Below are 21,398 nucleotides of genomic sequence, written 5' to 3'. Positions count from 1 at the left end.
TTGCGGGTATATCACGTTATCAGTTTACAAGCACAAACACGGTGTGAATCAATCCGTGCTGTTCGATGTCATTGAGTGCTGTAAGTAAGAAAAAGTAGAAGAAATTTGAAAAACAACACTAATGGAGACACGTTCGCAAACACAAATTATATTGAATAGTCACACTGCTTCATTTTCTACGCCCCATTCAGTTAATGATAACTGCTGGTTCAATGTTATGCTTAGGTTTTAGCAGATTTTTCGTATTTTTCCTACGGACAGCATTTGGTGACCTCAAACAACAAGGCTATGGATTGATTCGCACGGGTACCGGAAAAATCTTGAAAGTCATTAAAAAGTGTTTGAATTCGGCCATGGAAAAGGAGTACGAACCCCGTCGTAGGAATGAGACTCTTGGAATGTTCCTCGCCCCAATCAGCCTCAACAATTTCTCCAACAGCCTTCGACAGCATTGCGTGTGCGACCTTCCTAGTGGGCAGATGAGAGACGTTATTCCGCCCGGACAGAAATAGCCAACAAAATGACCCGTTTAGAGACCAGAAAAGGCGGCGTTAGCGCTTCTCAGCCTCGGCAATGTGTGCTTCTCTTTGTTGCGAGAGAACGTGCAAGAGCGGACGGCGAGGAGGAGAGCGATTTAGCGGCGGCCTTCCTGACCTCAACGTCTAGTGTGTATTTCTGCTTTCAACCAGACGACACATGCTGAGGAAAACACGTCGACCCGTGGCGGGATGATACTGACCTTTCATCCACTCGTGGTCCACTGTCAATCACTTACCAAAAACATTGCAGTAAACTAGAGCGTATCGTATGTGGAGGAAATAACCCAGTTCCTGCTGGGTGAGAGCTTTGGTTGGGCAAAGCTTTCACTTTGGAGTCCCTTTATAATCAAATATTCCAAAAAGTAGTGTGCTTGAAAAATTCCCTTTGAGTGCACCTGCTTTTTTGTCTTGTTGAATTTTTTTTTTCACAAAGCGGCGTAGCAATAAATGGATTAAAGCGCTCTCTGTGCGGCTGTTGGAACTCGTCTTGAATGCACTACAGTCAAACGATAATGGATAGAAAATAGTGGAAAGAAAAATGTGGGGGATAAAAATGGTCTTCCCACATACTGCGCAATGGCGACTTAGCTCAGTCACATGGATACCGCAACAATTTTACTTAGGCCTGGAATTCCTCTTTGCCACAATGTTCACTGCTTTTCTTACATCCCCAAAGGGTGTTTTTTTTGTGTGTGTGTGGGGCACAGGATTACACAAACACTACGTAGTGTCGCGTCAAGGAGGATCCCATTTCCAGACACTCATGCTTTTCACAACACCATTGTCTCAACCCTTTGTTACCATACCAACTTTATTTATAAAGCCCTTTAAAAACTGTCAGAGTTTGTAGGTGCCGAACCCCAAGATGCAGAGAAGGCGGAAGGCATTGTGCGGGAAAACAAGATTTAATGTTTATAAAATAAAGGAAAAAACACAAACCAGGAACTAGGAACAGGAAACAGGATGCCAGGGAAACAAGAACTGAAAAACGAGGAACAAAAAGACAGCAGACTACAAACAGCTACAGAATATAGCTTACCGCTACCGCATCCAGCTACACTGACAACGACAAGTAGAAATGACAATGATCCAGCACTGACTGGAGGGGAAGGCAGGTTTAAATAGCAGCTGGCTGATTGACACCAGGTGTGGCCAGGTGCCAATCAGCCACAGCTGAGGGGACACAGCACTCAGGGAGACAAGTAGGAAATAAAGACAAAATAAAAGTGCTGGACAGAAAACTAAGACAAACGCAGAGAAAAAACTAAAACACAGTCAAACTGTCAGGGACAAGCCTGACAAAAACAAGCACAGTTGAAAAACAAAGGGCTTTACACCACAAAGAAATAGAGGCAAAGGACAGACTAAAAAATAACATTTAAAACAGAAATAAAAATACACATTTAAAAAGCAAATATAAATTACCCTAAGAACAGTTTGTTTTATAAACAGTTTAAAAGTTAAAAACAGTTCAAAAAGTTAAAAGCTAAAAACAGTTTAAAGTCTCATGCTGGGTTAAAAGCCATCCATCCATCCATCCATCTTCTTCCGCTTATCCGAGGTCGGGTCGCGGGGACAGCAGCCTAAGCAGGGAAGCCCAGACTTCCCTCTCCCCAGCCACTTCGTCCAGCTCTTCCCGGGGGATCCCGAGGCGTTCCCAGGCCAGCCGGGAGACATAGTCTTCCCAACGTGTCCTGGGTCTTCCCCGTGGCCTCCTACCGGTCGGACGTGCCCTAAACACCTCCCGAGGGAGGCGATCAGGTGGCATCCTGACCAGATGCCTGAACCACCTCATCTGGCTCCTCTCGATGTGGAGGAGCAGCGGCTTTACTTTGAGCTCCACCCGGATGACAGAGCTTCTCACCCTATCTCTAAGGGAGAGCCCCGCCACCCGGCGGAGGAAACTCATTTCGACCGCTTGTATCCGTGATCTTGTCATTTCGGTCATAACCCAAAGCTCATGACCATAGGTGAGGATGGGAACGTAGATCGACCGGTAAATTGAGAGCTTTGCCTTCCGGCTCAGCTCCTTCTTCACCACAACGGATCGATACAGCGTCCGCATTACTGAAGACGCCGCACCGATCCGCCTGTCAATCTCACGATCCACTCTTCCCTCACTCGTGAACAAGACTCCGAGGTACTTGAACTCCTCCACTTGTGGCAGGGTCTCCTCCCCAACCCAGAGATGGCACTCCCCCCTTTTCCGGGCGAGAACCATGGACTCGGACTTGGAGGTGCTGATTCTCATCCCAGTCACTTCACACTCGACTGCGAACCGATCCAGTGAGATCCTGGCCAGATGAAGCCATCAGGACCACATTATCTGCAAAAAGCAGAGACCTAATCCTGCAGCCACCAAACCGGATCCCTCAACGCCCTGACTGCGCCGAGAAATTCTGTCCATAAAAGTTATGAACAGAATCGGTGACAAAGGGCAGCCTTGGTGGGTTGGAAGCCAGTGAATAAAAATGGGTTTCAAGAAGGGTCTTCAAAATAGCCAAAGAAGGAGCCTGTCTCACATGGAGAGGGAGATCGTTCCAGAGTTTGGGACCCGCAACAGAGAAGGCTCTGTCCCCTCTGAGCTTGCGCTTTGTTTTGGGTACCTCCAGGATCAGCTGATCAGCTGACCTGAGGGACCGGGTGGGGGCATAGAGATGGAGCAGCTCAGAGAGGTACGGTGGGGCAAGACCACGTAAGGATTTAAAAACGAGTAAGATCATTTTAAAATGGACTCTAAGAGACACAGGCAGTGAAGGGAGGCTAAAACAGGAGTAATGTGCTCACTTTTTCTTGTGTTTGTTAAAAGTCGGGTAGCTGCATTTTGGACCAGCTGCAGACGTGAGAGGGAGGACTGACTAATTCCAAAATACAAAGAGTTACAGTAATCAAGCCGAGATGTGATAAAGGCATGGATTACTGTCTCTAACTATTGCCTAGAAAGAAGGTTTTTAACCTTGGCCAGCTGACGTAAATAAAAAAAAAAAAGCTGGCTTTCACCACTGTGCCAATCTGACGGTCCAATTTAAAATCACTGTCAATACGTTTGTTGACCTTCCCCTTTTTTTTGCCCCCAGATGGACACCTTGGAAGCTCTCGGAGAGGAGATAAGCGGGATGGCCCGTTGCCCTTATGACGCCAAGCATGCGAACGTAGCTCTCTTTGCTGGTAAGTTTAACCCTTGGTGTGGTGTTCGGGTCTGTGGGACCCCTTTTCATTTTTTATTAAAAGAAAAATGATACAATCAGTTAATTTTTCAAACTGAAACTCACTGACATATATCAGAATACATACTTAATGACCACACACCATACACCCCCCCCCCCCCTACACATTTCTATTACCGGATGTCCACCGCACCCAGGGCTAATAGAAGTGTGGAAATTGATGTTCTGTGTACCACACGCACCCACCCACCCACACACACACACAGCAGGCCTAGACAGGAGGAGGACAGAGTGTAGGTACAAGGAACATCAGAGGGTCAAATGTGCGAGAAAATGAGAGCAGACAGTGTTGACAAACAATGTTGCAATCTTGTGTGGGAACCGCAGGTGCAGAAACACTTAAGAAGAATCCCTGTGGGATGCAGAAACTGGCAGATAAATTTTCCGTGCAACGTTCATATTGTTGTTACTCAGCCAGCGTTTGTGGGTCTGATGGACCCGTTGCATTTTGTGGCTTTTAATGCCTCACAATCAGACACTTTTATGTTAAAATACTGAACAGATGTTTACCTTATCCCAATAAACATCTGAACAAACAAAATACTGAATAGATGTTTATTGGGATAAGGTAAACATCTGTACAGTATTTTAACATAAAAGTGTTTGATTGTGAGGCATTAAAAGCCACAAAATGCAACGGGTCCATCAGACCCACAAATGCTGGCTGAGTAACAACAATATGAACATTACACAAGGTTAAGACATGAAACTACTGTAACACCTCCAAAATTGAACACAATCTATTCTGTGCCAGTTTTTTTCCAGAGTCAAATTGTCGCCATCATAAAACCTTTCCTAACTCGACATTGTTCATTTTAAGTAACATTTTCACATTCCTAAAAGAAAGCAGCCCATTTTTCACATTCCTTATGTAAGACTAGAACACACGCCTTTCTCTTTTCTGTGCGTTCTAAATAGTGAAAAACTGCTCGTACGAGGCGGCTTACGATGCAGATAATTGGATGTCATTTAGTTCAGTTCAGTTCAGTTTCAGTTTATTTCAAACATGCATACGATACCATTAGGGATGTCCGATAATGGCTTTTTGCCGATATCCGATATTCCGATATTGTCCAACTCTTTAATTACCGATACCGATATCAACCGATATATGCAGTCGTGGAATTAACACATTATTATGCCTAATTTGGACAACCAGGTATGGTGAAGATAAGCTACTTTTTAAAACAATTAATAAAATAAGATAAGTAAATTAAAAACATTTTTTTGAATAAAAAAGAAAGTAAAACAATATAAAAACAGTTACATACAAACTAGTAATTGATGAAAATGAGTAAAATTAACTGTTAAAGGTTAGTACTATTAGTGGACCAGCAGCACGCACAATCATGTGTGCTTACGGACTGTATCCCTTGCAGACTGTATTGATATATATTGATATATAATGTAGGAACCAGAATATTAATAACAGAAAGAAACAACCCTTTTGTGTGAATGAGTGTGAATGAGTGTAAATGGGGGAGGGAGGTTTTTTGGGTTGGTGCACTAATTGTAAGTGTATCTTGTGTTTTTTATGTTGATTTAATAAAAAAAACAAAAAAAAACGATACCGGTAAAAAAAACGATACCAATAATTTCCGATGTTACATTTTGTACGCATTTATCGGCCGATAATAATTATCGGACATCTCTAGATACAATGTAATGTATCACACAGTTCCAGTTGTTTCATTACAGCACGTCCGAAAAGGAGTAGGAAGAAGCAGAGCTTATTTAATCCTACCCCCTTTTCATACCATAGCAATTTTATCCAATTTCCTTGTTCTCTGTAACAGAACAGTGAACAAATAAATAATAAATAAATAATATACCGTAGTAAACATACAAATATTAAATACATAAATAATCTTTGTCTCAATAAAAAGAAAAAAAAAAGGGTGTTCATCATAATTCTTGTCCTGTGTACTTTGTGAAAACTTGTAGTTTGAACAGTCTCTTAAACTGAATCATGTTGGTGCTTTGTTTGAGTTCTTTGGTTAATCCGTTCCATTATTTAATTCCACATACTGATATACTAAAAGTGTTAAGTGTTGTACGAGCATATAAATGTTTTAAATTAGATTTTCCTCTAAGGTTATATTTCTCCTCTTTTGTTGAGAAGAATTGTTGTACATTCTTGGGTAGCAGGTTATAGTTTGCTTTGTACATCATTTTAGGTGTTTGCAAATGCACCAAGTCGTTGAATTTCAATAATTGTGACTTTTAAGGCAGATTTTTGTCAGAAAATTCCAGTTGAACTCCAGATTTTACAGCTTTTGTAATACAAAACGTCTCATGAAAGCCCCATCAGGACAGTTTAGGAGAGTTTAAATTGTTGTCTTCCGTCAATGTCTTCGACATTTCCATGTTGTGAAAATCCATATTTGTGAACAAGTCACAAATGGATATATCCCCCCAGTTCGTCGATGAGTTTTCGTCCCATTGCTTTGCAATTCCTCCGATGCAGCCTGACCCGCAGGCTGCAAAAGACATTCGCTCCCTTTTTCATGTTTGCCGCCAACTGATTAATGACGCTATTGATGAGCTGTCCCTGTGAGCTTCCAGCAGAGGCGGCCCAGCTTGACCGGCTAATGCGTAGCAGCGAGCTGGAAGCTCTGAGTAATGGAGAGGGCTCCTATCCCAGCCACCCTTTCAATTATGTAGTTTGAGTTTCCACTGTGGTTGTAGCTGAGGTGGACCGGGGTCACGTTGGTGCTGAGGTGTTTGTAAGTGTTTGTGTGTATGTGCACTTTCAAGTAACGAGTGAGGGAATTACAAATGTGCAACAGGTTGAAGAGAGTGTAAAGGTTGTTTGTTGAAGAAATATCTTGTTTATGTTTCTTGTGTATGTCACTTCACAGTCTTGTTGCTGTTTTTTCCCCCCCTGTCCATTCTTTTCTCATTTGTTTCATTCTCTCTATCCATCTCTGCGTCCCCTCTCTCCAGATGGCAGGCTGTACTCGGCCACGGTCACTGACTTTCTGGCCATTGATGCGGTCATCTATCGTAGCCTTGGAGACAGCCCGACTCTGCGCACCGTTAAACATGACTCCAAGTGGCTAAAAGGTGAGTCCGTACGACACACGCACACACAGTTCAAACCTGTTTCTACAAGGCACTACAGCTCAATTCACTTAGATATAAGCAGGATTATTTTTCTTTTCAAAGGGTGGAGCTTGACAGACTGCAATCATTTTTGAAAGAGAATGGTCACATTTTATTTGGCGTCTTAAATGTTTTATTTGGCGTCTTAAATGTTTTATTTTATTTAGCCGTTATTTAACCAGGTAAAATCCCATTGAGATCAAATATCTCGTTTCCAAGGGAGACCTGGCCAAGAGGGCAGCAGCAAGGTTACATTAAAAACAGTAAACAACACATAAAACATCAAATGTACAACATTAAAACTTGCTCACATAACACATGTGCATACAGAAAAAGTAGACTGCAATCTTTTCACAGAAGCTTTAAAGCATTTAAAGGCCTACTGAAATGCGATTTTCTTATTCAAACGGGGATAGCAGGTCCATTCAATGTGTCATACTTGATCATTTCGCGATATTGCCATATTTTTGCTGAAAGGATTTAGTAGCGAACATCGACGATAAAGTTCGCAACTTTTGGTCGCTGATAAAAAAGCCTTGCCTGTACCGGAAGTAGCAGACGAGTAGCGTGACGTCACAGGTTGTGGAGCTCCTCACATCTGCACATTGTTTACAATCATGGCCACCAGCAGCGAGAGCGATTCAGACCGAGAAAGCGACGATTTCCCCATTAATTTAAGCGAGGATGAAAGATTTGTGGATGAGGAAAGTGAGAGTGAAGGACTAGAGGGCAGTGGGAGCAATTCAGATAGGGAAGATGCTGTGAGAGGCAGGTGGGACCTGATATTCAGCTGGGAATGACTAAAACAGTAAATAAACACAAGACGTATATATACTCTATTAGCCACAACACAACCAGGCTTATATTTAATATGCCACAAATTAATCCCGCATAACAAACACCTCCCCCTCCCGTCCATATAACCCGCCAATACAACTCAAACACCTGCACAACACACTCAATCCCACAGCCCAAAGTACCGTTCACCTCCCCAAAGTTCATACAGCACATATATTTCCCCAAAGTCCCCAAAGTTACGTACGTGACATGCACATAGCGGCACGCACGTACGGGCAAGCGATCAAATGTTTGGAAGCCGCAGCTGCATGCGTACTCACGGTACCGCGTCTGCGCATCCAACTCAAAGTCCTCCTGGTAAGAGTCTCTATTGTCCCAGTTCTCCACAGGCCAATGGTAAAGCTTGACTGTCATCTTCCGGGAATGTAAACAATGAAACACCGGCTGTGTTATCCAACACAACAGTCAGGGGGTGCATTCTACGGCGGGGGTGCGTTATCCGGCACAACACCTGCCGCAATACACCGCTTCCCACCTACAGCTTTCTTCTTTGCTGTCTCCATTGTTCATTGAACAAATTGCAAAAGATTCACCAACACAGATGTCCAGAATACTGTGGAATTTTGCGATGAAAACAGACGACTTAATAGCTGGCCACCATGCTGTCCCAAACTGTCCTCTACAATCCGTGACGTCGCGCGCAGACGTCATCATACCGAGACGTTTTCAGCAGGATATTTTGCGCAAAATTTAAAATTGCACTTTAGTAAGCTAACCCGGCCGTATTGGCATGTGTTGCAATGTTAAGATTTCATCATTGATACATAAACTATCAGACTGCGTGGTCGGTAGTAGTGGGTTTCAGTAGGCCTTTAATGTAACAAGGTTTTGAAGTTGAATATTCGATTGTAGGTTATTCCAGGCCTTCGGTGCTGAAAACCTAAATGCTTTCTTGCCCAGTTCAGTTCTTACTTTGGGCACGACAAATTGCAGAACATTCATTGAACGAAGATTGTGACTTCCTTGTTTCTTTGTTAAAAGACAAGATAGATAAGATGGAGTGATACCCAGACTGGTTTTGTAAATGAACACATACCAATGATTGAGGCGTCGAGCACATAAAGAAGTCCAGTTAACCATTGAGTATAACACACAATGGTTAAAGCCGAAATTAGTTTTTTTTTTTTTTTCAAATCTTGATAATTGATTGAGCACAACTCATTCCGAGACGACGGTTCATCTCTGGATTTAAACCTTTTACAACAGGAAATAATGGAAATAGAAATAATATGTTTGAGGGTCAGACTGTTGGAAGACAGCAGACATTCTGGAGTAGAAAAACCTTTAATTGCTATGTTTTCCCCAAGGCTATAGACCTGAATAGGAAATTATATTAAATCAATTGTAAAGAACATACTGTATATTACCAAACTCTACAACATTCATCCTTTGATGACAAGTGATGTGTGACAAAGTTAGAGAAGGGTTGTGCAAAGTCGGACCCAATTTGCTGCCCGTACCGTGTTTTTTCATGGCGTGGAGCATATTTCAATTATAGAATTAAACACGACCAGAACCTCGAAAGTACAAAGGAAGATTAAAGCTGTGCTTTAAAAAAAGTAAAATGAAAGGATTAAACAAAGAAAATGTTACAAGTAAAAAGGTATAGTCTGATGAATGAAACGGTGGTGTTGAGTGTTATAAGCTGTCACCCTAATGCTTGTATTCAGTCATGTGATTTTTTTTCACTGAAGTGAACAAAGTGGTGGTCATCCAAACCAACATGGCTTCTGTGAAGTAAACAGTGTGCAAACTATCTGAATACCCAAGGGGCCTAGACCATACCGCTAAAAGCAGAAACGAGGAAAAACAAACTTTGCAATGGAATCGATCCCTAACCATGATCAAAAATAGATTTGGCAAGTGATCTCAAGGATTATCCGTTGGTGGAGTTCCCAGACATCTCAAACTATCTGGTGCTCCAGACATCACTCTACACGACAAAACAGATGGAAATGCATGGAGACCTACAACTTCTTTGGGGCGTCGTGGCTCAGTTGGTAGAGCAGCTATGCTAGCAACTTGAGGATTCCAGGTTCGATCCTCGCTTCCGCCATCCTAGTCACTGCCGTTGTGTCCTCGGGCAAAATACTTTACCCAATGGAACAAGGGAACTGGTGAATGTTTTATTTGGATTATTGAGCGATCTGTGTGATACGAGCCGTCTCTCAATTAGTTACATAAAATTACCCAAGTTACAATGGGAAATACTAAACGTCAAAGGTATATCAAACCAACCTTTGACGAAGAGATCACCGCAAACTCATGTGTTCTTTGACTCTGCTCCCTTGGACTGGAGTGCTATTTGAGAGGCATTTTTCTCGTCCTTCTTGATTACCTCCCGAGAAACTTAAAGGAACTAGTGTCCTTTTTGCGATTTCATTGGTTTGAACTATCAACGCACGCGCAAAAGGCATTTTTTTCGAGAAAGGCTAAATGGTGCCCATAACGCTTTGATCACAGACGCTCGCTTGATCATCACTTCGAGTCTCGCATTAATGAGCCGGACGTGATGTTGGGTGACTACAAAGAATACTAATAACAAATAGTTTTGTCATGTATGTTATATTTTTCCTTAATTATATTTAGCCAGTTTAGCATATCTTCATTGTTTTGCATATGGAATTCGAAAAAGAAGAATATTACGTACATTGGCGTCCTTTAACTTTTGTGGATGCGGCCTTCAATACACAAAGTCGGTAAATTCCTTGCCTTAGAGTCTTACTGTTTCGAATGCCAGTCTGCTCCTTCTTTTGAAACAAGTGTAGCAAATATTAGAAAACTGAAAACTTTCAAGGTTTTGGCTGGCAAGGCAACAGTATTTTTGCATCTTTAGAGGCGTTTTTGTCCTGAACTTGTACAATTTACCGTATTTTTCGGAGTATAAGTCGCACCGGAGTATAAGTCGCACCTGCCAAAAATGCATAATAAAGAAGGAAAAAAACATATGTAAGTCGCACTGGAGTATAAGTCGCATTTTTTGGGGAAATGTAGTTGATAAAAGCCAACACCAAGAATAGACATTTGAAAGGCAATTTAAAATAAATAAAGAATAGTGAACAACAGGCTAAATAAGTGTACGTTATATGAGGCATAAATAACCAACTGAGAACGTGCCTGGTATGTTAACGTAACATATTATGGTAAGAGTCATTCAAATAACTATAACATATAGAACATGCTATACGTTTACCAAACAATCTGTCACTCCTAATCGCTAAATCTCATGAAATCTTATCCGTCTAGTCTCTTACGTGAATGAGCTAAATAATATTATTTGATATTTTACGGTAATGTGTTAATAATTTCAAACATAAGTCGCTCCTGAGTTTAAGTCGCACCCCCGGCCAAACTATGAAAAAAACTGCGACTTATAGTCCGAAAAATACGGTAAATGTTAAGAGTAGGGCTGTCAAGTGATTTTTTTTTTTTTAATCAGATTAATCACACTCTTAAACTGTGAGCAATCACAGGTTATTATTTGCTTTCATAAATAAAATGGGCTTATAAAAATATCCCAATATTTGGATACAAATGCAAATTGGTAGTCAGAATGTCATACAGCAGGCATGGGCAAATTACGGCCCGTTAAGTTTTTCAACACGTCCCGCCGGACGTCTCCAAATAGTTATTTTTAAACCTCTACCATCGATACTGTAGCCACCAATATGATGTACAGGGCATTTTTCAAATGACCCTAAGTCTTGAATTATAGAGAGCATTCCAATGGTTGGAATCTGTGCTTTTGAGTGATATACGGGTTATTACGGTGATCTACGTCACAACAGCTGCAAGCGGACAAGGCAAGTTGCAGAGTGGGCAGGGTTTGTTTATAGCGGCCAGCCTAAGATATGAGTGTCAGGGAAGGACACGGAAGCAGAGTTCTGTTCTGCAGAAAAGTGATATTATATAGATGATTATTTTATGGATCTGTTGGTGTTTTTTTGTCCTTTGCGTTCATGTTTCACCGTGTTGTAAAAGATTTGATCTCGAGACAGTCGTCTAGGACCGAAAGAGGAAAGTTGTTCATATGTTCTTAATAGTGTTGTAATGATACCAATATGTTGGTACCGGTATTAAATTATTTTGATACTTTTCAGTACTTTTTGGTACTTTTCGGTACTTTTCTAAGTAAAGAGGACCAAAAAAAATTGCATCATTGGCTTTATTTTAACAAAAAAATCTTGGGGTGCATTAAACGTATGTTTCTTATTGCAGTTAAGTACTTAAATAAAGTAGTGAACATACTAGACAACTTGTCTTTTAGTAATAAGTAAACAAACAAAGGCTCCTAATTAGTCTGCTGACATATGCAGTAACATATTGTGTCATTTTTCATTCTATTATTTTGTCAACATTATTAAGGACAAGTGGTAGAAAATGAATTATTAATCTACTTGTTCATTTACTGTTAATATCTGCTTACTTTCTCTTTTAACATGTTTAATCTACACTTCTGTCGAAATGTAGTAATCACTAATTCTTCTGTTGTTTGGTACTTTACATTAGTTTTGGATGATACCACAAATTTGGGTATCAATTTGATACCAAGCAGTTACAGGATCATACATTGGTCATATTCAAAGTCCTCATGTGTCCAGGGACATATTTCCTGAGTTTATAAACATAATATAATTTTTTTTTAAACGAAAGAAGATGTTGTGATGCCAAAAAATATCGACGTAATCATAGTAGTATTGACTAGATACGTGTCTGTACTTGATATCATTACAGTGGATGTTAGGTGTAGATCCACCAATGGCATTTGTTTACATTGTGAGCTACGGTGTGTAGGGAAGCATGTTTAGCTATTCCTCGTCCTGCAGGGATGATACTTGTAAGAAACTTACTTTATTTGTCGCCATGGAGGCGAGGATTAGTGATTTAGAAGTCGCTAAAACACTGCCGACGACGGATGGACGTTAGCCGCTAGTCTTAGTCTTAGTCGGCCTGCCGATATTATCAGACATCTCTATTATTTACCTTTTCGGATGACAGCGCTAATGTCTTTTTTGTACAAAAACTCTAGTTTGTATACCTTTAGTTTCTATGACGTTAGTTGTCGACATGAACAACATCTTGTAGCACTTGGTCTTCACAGACGGTTATGTCCGACATGCTGTGGTCGTCCATTAAAAAAGGCACTGTTTAATTTTTCTGTGGTATACGTGGATAAATTCAGCCAGCATAGTTTCTGTTGTCTGTTTGCTAGCAACGCCATCCTCACGTTCATGTTTCGCTTTAAGGTGCTTCGTTAAAGTTGATGTGCGCCAATGATAACAAAAATTGTTGATGGAATACTAATTAATTACTAAGGGTTCGGTACGTACCTCGGTTTAGAGGTCACGGTTCGGTTCATTTTCGGTACAGTAAGAAAACAACAAAATATAAATTGTTTGGTTATTTATTTACCAAATTTGTAAACAATGGCTTTATCCTTTTATCATTGGGAACACTTTAATAATTCTGCCCAAAAATAGAAATAGCTCTGTGTGTGATGGATGTGAGCCACCACTAGGCTGATGAGTGCAACAGCAGGCAGTCATGAATGCTAAGCATAACAATACCATACATATACACACATGGTCCATTGCCAGAGTTAATGTGGTCAACATATATAAAGTAAAAACTAAATAAGATAAGGCTCAGAATGGTTTCTTAACAAAACTTTTCTACATATAAAGTGCTTTTTTTGATTGATTGAGACTTTTATTGGTAGATTGCACAGTACAGTACATATTCCGTACAATTGACCACTAAATGGTAACACCCCAATAGGTTTTTCAACTTGTTTAAGTCGGGGTCCACGTTAATCAACATTAAACTGCCTCAAGTTGTTGCTCAGATTAAATAAAATGACAAAACTTTTCTTCTACATATAAAAAGTGCAACATTAAACAGTTTCAAGTCAACTCAGCCTCAGATTAACTTTTCTCCCCCCCCCCCCTAGCATTTAACCCTGGTGACTTTCACTCAATCTTCATGTTTTTTGCCAGAAAAATCAGTTTATCCACATTGTCTACAAAAAGAAGAAGTGGGTCAAAATCTAGTTTTTAATGCAATATGGTCTTAAATCTGCTGCTATAAAAACTTTAGCCCTGCCTGACTCGCCGAGGAGAGGCTGCTTGAATGCGGTGTTTGCACGACGCTCGTCTTTCTCGTCGTTGAAGCGATGTTCACTTGAGGGTGGTGACGCTTCAAACGGGTTAGCATGTTTGACGTGTTGCCAGAAGCATACCCTACCGCTGCTGAACAATGTCGGCAAACCGCTTTCCCTTTGTTGTCGTAGCCCGGTCGCTGCTAGCATGCCGTGTGTTGTGCCTCGGTGTGCATTGTTTACACAACGTGCGGTACGCTACTTAATATGTCCGTGTGGAAACTCGTTCGGTACACCTCCGAACCGAACCGAAACGGTTCAATACAAATACACGTACCATTACACCCTTACTAATTACCTTTTATCTGAAGTTCCGTCAGAGTTTGGTAATGGAATATATACTTTTTTATTAATCACATGCGTTAACGCATTAACATTTACATCCCTAGTTAAGAGTTTTTACTGTAAATCAATATTTTTGCTTTGACGTCAATTATCTATCCAATCTAGCCTTTCTTATTATACAGTGCAAAGTTGACAGGCTAGGAAACAAACACGCTCCCGTTACGCATGCCTCACCACATGTTTGCATCTGTGTTATTTTGTGTGTGTGTTGTGTTTTATGTATGAAGGGGTGCATCACTTATGCTAATGTTTTTTTTTGCCAACCTGCTGCTGCGCTGGCAGGGCATGTGTAGACAGGAAATTGGTGCACTGCAGGGCAAAAAAAAACCACACATTCCAGTCCAGCTTGTCAAATCTCAATAGAGAAGTACCTCGTTTCTTGCATGCAAATGTTTCCCGTGATGTGATGGATGAGGCGCCGCAGGCTCCTACTTTTTCTGCATATGATGACAGACAGGCCTGTTGTTTATTGTGAAAAAATATCTTTACTGCATCAATTTGTGTCACATTTTTTGTCTTCTCAGAGCCCTACTTTGTCCAAGCAGTCAATTACGGAGACTTTATCTATTTCTTCTTCAGGGAGATTGCTATGGAGTACAACACAATGGGAAAGGTAAATAATGCTCTTGTTTTTCTGTTATCAGAGGTGTCCAATAGGCAGGAATTACACGAAAAAAACTAACAGGATGTGGGTGTATCACCTGGAATGAGGCCAATCATTTCTCAATAACAATCAACACTGGACAGGATGAAAGACTTTAAAATAGATCCTTAAAAATGTGGAGATCCCATTCTCAGAGTCTAAACATAAATCTGCATCCGTACCATGCTGCCATCTTCTGCTGTGAGAAATGAGAATAGGTTTTGCACCAGGGGGACGGCGACAAAGACTTCTTATGTTTAATCTTTTCAATTTTTGAAAAGTTAAATTGGAAACCAGGTAGACGAAAATGGAAAATGTGTCTAGCGTGTTATGCTTAAAAAAAAACAACACATATATATTCAGAACAAATAAGAACGAGTGTAAGAGGAGATGAGAACTCCCGAATAATGGATTCCCTGCCAGGAGTGACGGGCGTGAGCTGTGCAAAGCGTGAAACCTGATCACAGCTCTCACTATAATTGTGCATGTGGAGGAAGAACCGAGCAATTTAACATTTACTGACGGATAACGTGTGGTTATTAAACACCAGATTGGCCTTCATCGGTGTGTGAAAAGACTTCACCTGAGGCAAATGGATGAAGCCACCACAGTGGTGTGTTTGTTTTAACATCAAGGATTGATCTGAAGGGTAAAATATAGGCATTTGCACAGATAACTTACCAATAAGCAGGTGCATGACATTTTTTTTCCGACATTGCAACTTGTTCGTTGTCATTTTATTTCTGTAATATCGATACGCTCTCCCTCTCTCTCTGTAAATATGTGAAACAGCGTGATTGCGTTTAAAGAAGGTTGTCATAATTATGTGTGTGCACGTGCATGCGTGTATGTTTGTTTAAATCAGGGGTGTCAAACGTACATTTCATTTCATTTTTTGAATGAAAGAAACGGCTGTTCTAAATGTGTCCACTAGATGTCGCAATAGCAATTATTTGTATCTTTGTAGATTATGCTACATATGTAAAAAAATAAAATAAACCACATATTTTGAGAATCGACACCTCCAAGTCCGAGTCCATGGTTCTCGCCCGGAAAAGGGTGGAGTGCCATCTCCGGGTTGCGGAGAAGACCCTGCCCCAAGTGGAGGACTTCAAGTACCTCGGAGTCTTGTTCACGAGTGAGGGAAGAGTGGATCGTGAGATCGACAGGCGGATCGGTGCGGCGTCCTCAGTAATGCGGACGCTGTATCAATCCGTTGTGGTGAAGAAGGAGCTGAGCCGGAAGGCAAAGCTCTCAATTTACCGGTCGATATACGTTCCCATCCTCACCTATGGTCATGAGCTTTGGGTTATGACCGAAAAATGAGTTTCCTCCGCCGGGTGGTGGGTCTCTCCCTTAGAGATAGGGTGAGAAGCTCTGTCATCCGGGAGGAACTCAAAGTAAAGCTGCTGCTCCTCCACATGGAGAGGAGCCAGATGAGATGGTTCGGGCATCTGGTCAGGATGCCACCTGAACGCCTCCCTAGGGAGGTGTTTAGGGCACGTCCGACCGGTAGGAGGCCTCGGGGAAGACCCAGGACACGTTGGGAAAACTATGTCTCCCGGCTGGCCTGGGAACGCCTCGGGGTCCCCCGGGAAGAGCTGGACGAAGTGGCTTGGGAGAGGGAAGTCTGGGCTTCCCTGCTTAGGCTGCTGCACCCGCGACCCGACCTCGGATAAGCGGAAGAAGATGGATGGATGGATGGATGGATGGATGGCTTAGTGCACCAGTCGAGGAAAATGAGCAAACTACATAAATAACATCCTGTAATTTGATTTTGATTTTTTTTTTTATCTTGATAGATTGAAAATTAACATCAATGAGTTGAATGATGAACATTGTCACATAATTTATTCAGAAAGTATAAATAACTATTAACCACAACATTTTGGTGTAAAAAAACCCAACCCCAAACAATATTATGATTTGTCCATTTTCAGAATGTGCTTGTTCTATTTTTAAACAAAGAAAACAATCTGAAGTTGTCTTTAATTTTAAGTTATCGTGCCGGGATTTTACCAATAATTTTACCAGTAGATGTTCCTGCATGTGGCCCCCGATCCAAAATGAGTTTGACACCCCTGGTTTAAATCCATATTCACTCTGATTGCATTATTTTCTCTGTGTGTGTGTGTGTGTGTGTGTGTGTTCTGGCAATGCTTGCTTAATGGGGACATCGCTCGGTTTACACAGTCACCTTTAGGGGACCTCTGATGGTATGGGGACAAAAAAACAGGTCCCTTAAAGGGAAACCTTTTTAAATGATAAATGGTTGGAGTTGCAGACAACTTCATTACTGCTAAATAGCAGTTTTCAGTAATGTCACAGAAGATGCAGGATTTGCTTTAACATTTAAGTGGTGAAACTTCCTATAAGCTGCGATGAGGTGGCGACTTGTCCAGGTGAAGTGAATTGTGAAGGGAATTATACTTATATAGCGCTTTTCTCTAGTGACTCAAAGCGCTTTACATAGTGAAACCCAATATCTAAGTTACATTTAAACCAGTGTGGGTGGCACTGGGAGCAGGTGGGTAAAGTGTCTTGCCCAAGGACACAACGACAGTGACTAGGATGGCGGATGCGGGGATCGAACCTGCAACCCTCAAGTTGCTGGCACGGCCGCTCTACCAACCGAGCTATACCACCCCACAGGCTGTACCCCGAATGCAGCTGAGATAGGCTCCCGCACCCCCCCACCCCTGCGACCCCGAACAGGACAAGCAGTAGAAAATGGATGAATGGATGAACTTCCTATAAGAGGACAGCTGTAGTGCTGTATTCTGAGGATCATGTCATATTTAATTTGAACTTTTTTTTTTTTTTAAATGGTCCTCAGTAGTCACGTACAAATTTGTGTGAATTATGCAAAATTATTCAAATTTGATCCCCATGAACCATATTAACTCTTTTTCCCAAGGGTTTTGATTGATTGATTGATACTTTTATTAGTAGGTTGCACAGTGAAGTACATATTCCGTACAATTGACCACTAAATGGTAACACCCAAATAAGTTTTTCAACTTGTTTAAGTCGGGGTCCACTTAAATTGATTCATGATACAGATATATACTATCATCATAATATAGTCATCATAATACAGTCATCACACAAAATAATCATCAGGGTGTATACATTGAATTATTTACATTATTTACAATTCGGGGTGTGGGGGGGGTTAGGTTTGGTTGTTATCATCAGTCATCAACAATTGAGAACAGAGAAATGGATATTGAAACAGTGTAGGTCTGATTTGGTAGGATATGTACAGCAAGTAGTGGACAGAGAGAGAGATCAGAAGGCATAAGAAAAATATCTGCATTTGATTGTTTACATTTGATTATTAACAACAATCCGGGAAGGGTGTTAGTTTAGGGTTGAAGTTGCCTGGAGGTGTTCTTTTAGTGCGGTTTTGAAGGAGGATAGAGATGCCCTTTCTTTTATACCTGTTGGGAGCGCATTCCACATTGATGTGGCGTAGAAAGAGAATGAGTTAAGACCTTTGTTAGATCGGAATCTGGGTTTAACGTGGTTAGTAGAGCTCCCCCTGGTGCCCAGTAAGAGCACATTACTTCATCAATCCAGAGATTTAAAGACGTGTATGAGCTAACTGGGCAGTGGCCATTTTACCTACTGGTAATTATTTTTTATGCTTCCACAACCTGTAGAAAGGGTGGTCCCCACAAGTGATGATCAAAAACTTGGTCCCCATTCCAAATGATAACCAGTATGTGTGTGTGTGTGCGTGTTTGTTTCCGCTTGTGTTTGTCTGGTGATGGGATGAATGAGGCAGGTGGGTAATCGAGACATTGCTTCTACATGTGTTCAGGAATTTTAGAAAAATATTTGTTTTCTTTTCTTTCGTAAAGTGATTGTGTCTTGTTCAAAAAAATTGGCATTTCAATATTAGAAAAGCTAGTCAAAATGTTGTTGTGCAACATACACTGAATAGCGGTTAGCAACATGTTACTGTATCATTTGACTGTAGAGTTCTTGTTACGATTCCAGTTTCCACCATCCTCGTTGTTGTGTCCTTGGGCAAGACACTTCACCTAACTTCCTCTCAGTGCCAGCCCCATTGGTGTATGAAAGTTTGTCACCCTCCCTTGTCTAATTCCCCTGAAAAAAAACACGATTTTTAAACTCAATGTAACTTTCCAGTGTAAATAAAGGTTTAAAAGAAATTGTTAACTGGTGTAAAATCCCACACATAGCTAACTATCGCCAAGTGTAACATTTACCGCAGGCCGTAGCAGTTAGCACCAAGCTACCTATCCCAAAAACAACTGCGAGCGACATGCTAGCTATCCAACCAAATTATTTGCAGGTGTAACATTCCACACCACATAGCTGTAGCACCAGGCTAACTATCGGTTGGTGTAAAATGGAGAACATCAAGCTAGCTATTGGTTGACATAATAGCTCTCAAAATATGGTATGCTAATCTTATGCTAATGTAATATCCCACACAGAATGGTTAGCATCAAGCTCACTGTCAGGCTTTGTAATCCCACTTCTAGCCTAACTGATTGCAGCAAACAAACTATCCATTAGCTATGTTCTTTACAGTCAAACATCAATCAGTCAATCAATCAATGTTTATTTATATAGCCCTAAATCACAAGTGTCTTAAAGGGCTGCACAAGCCACAACGACATTCTCGGTTCAGAGCCCACATCAGGGCAAGGAAAAACTCAACCCAGTGGGATGACAATGAGAAACCTTGGAGAGGACCGCAGATGTGGGTGACCCACCCCCCCCCTTCTGGGGGAGACCGGTGCAATGGACGTTGAGTGGGTCTAGCATAATATTGTGAAAGTCCAGTCCATAGTGGATCTGACATAATAGTGAGAGTCCAGTCCATAGTGGGGCCAGCAGGAGACCATCCCGAGCAGAGACAGGTCAGCAGCGCATATATGTCACCAAACGATGCACATGCGAGCGGTCCACCCTGGGTTCCGACTCTGGAGCACTTTATCCATGGCCACCCGACCTGTGCCCCCCCCCCCAGGGGGCAGAGCAGAAAAGAAAAGAAACGGCAGATCAACTGGTCTAAAAAGGGGGTCTATTTAAAGGCTAGAGCAGTGGTTCTTAACCTGGGTTCGATCGAACCCTAGGGGTTCGGCGAGTTGTCCTCAGGGGTTCGGCGGAGCCTCCACCGCGGAGGCATACTTGCCAACCCTCATGATTTTCCCGGGAGACTCCCGAATTTCAATGCCCCTCCCGAAAATCTCCCGGGGCAACCATTCTCCCGAATTTCTCCCGATTTCCACCCAGCCAACAATATTGGGGGCGTGCCTTAAAGGCACTGCCTTTGCGTGCCGGCCCAGTCACATCATATCTACGGATTTTCACACACACATAGAATGCAACGCATACTTGATCAACAGAAATACAGGTCACACTGAGGGTGGCCGTATAAACAACTTTAACACTGTTACAAATATGTGAACCCACACCAAACAAGAATGACAAACACATTTCGGGAAAACATCCGCACCGTAACACAACATAAACACCTCCCCACCCCCCATCTCCCGAATTCGGAGGTCTCAAGGTTGGCAAGTATGCGCGGAGGTCAAGACACACCCGACTCATCATGTAAATAAAAACTTCTCCCTACCGGCGTATTATGGATACGGCAACAGCAGAAGTCACACTGATTTAAAGGTGTGTAATTTGTTGGGAGTTCACGCACTGTGTTGGCACTGTGTTCATGCACAGTTCATTTTGTGCACCACTAAAGAAACATATAACTTTGTCTTGAATTTGAAAAAAAAATAAAAAATTATTTTTCACTAAAAAAGTGTTTGATGAATGCGCATATGAAACTGGTGGGGTTTGGTACCTCCAACAAGGTTAAGAACCACTGGGCTAGAGTATACAAATGAGTTTTAAGATGGAACTTAAATGCTTCTACTGAGGTAGCATCTCTAACTGTTACCGGGAGGGCATTCCATAGTACAGGAGCCCGAATAGAAAACGCTCTATAGCCCGCAGACTTTTTCTGGGCTCTGGGAATCACTAATAAGCCGGAGTTCTTTGAACGCAGATTTCTTGCCGGGATATATGGTACATGTTTGGAAATCCACCTAAATCAAGATTATTTCGAAAATAATTTTGCTAAAAACCCACCAAATCATTTTTTTAAGAACATTCAGTTTCAAACCATTGCAAAGGAGCTGACACTTTGATGTTTTGGCCAGGTGGTGTTTCCTCGGGTGGCGAGGGTTTGTAAGAACGACCGAGGTGGCTCACCTCGTGTCCTGGAGAAGCAATGGACGTCGTTCCTCAAGTCCCGCCTGAACTGCTCCATACCAGGCGACTCGCACTTTTATTTTAACATCCTGCAGGCTGTGACGGACGTCATTCACATCAACGGGAAGGACGTTGTGATGGCGACCTTCTCCACTCCCTACAACAGGTAGGTTGTCTGTCTAGGAAAGCATCTAGTGCAGACCTGGGCAAATTAAGGCCCGGGGGCCACATGCGGCCCGTTAAGTATTTCAATCTGGCCCGCCGGACGT

At 41.8% G+C, this 21,398-nt stretch overlaps 1 protein-coding gene across 6 annotated transcripts in view; it reads left to right on the top strand.

The window, feature by feature from the left end:
• The window catches only part of sema6a (sema domain, transmembrane domain (TM), and cytoplasmic domain, (semaphorin) 6A), a 358,331-nt gene that overhangs the window by 228,095 nt on the left and 108,838 nt on the right, over window positions 1–21,398 (top strand). For all 6 annotated transcript variants that reach the window (XM_061928359.1, XM_061928357.1, XM_061928358.1 and 3 more), the window contains exons 8-11: window positions 3,617–3,707; window positions 6,713–6,832; window positions 14,756–14,844; window positions 21,078–21,295. In XM_061928359.1, coding sequence (XP_061784343.1) covers window positions 3,617–3,707; window positions 6,713–6,832; window positions 14,756–14,844; window positions 21,078–21,295 — 518 coding nt within the window. The remainder of the gene's footprint in view (window positions 1–3,616; window positions 3,708–6,712; window positions 6,833–14,755; window positions 14,845–21,077; window positions 21,296–21,398) is intronic.

This window comes from Nerophis lumbriciformis, linkage group LG33 (genome assembly GCF_033978685.3).
Source record: "Nerophis lumbriciformis linkage group LG33, RoL_Nlum_v2.1, whole genome shotgun sequence".
Lineage (NCBI taxonomy): Eukaryota > Metazoa > Chordata > Actinopteri > Syngnathiformes > Syngnathidae > Nerophis > Nerophis lumbriciformis.
Note: the sequence above shows the minus strand (reverse complement) of the source record. Positions and strands in the feature narration are given on the sequence as shown.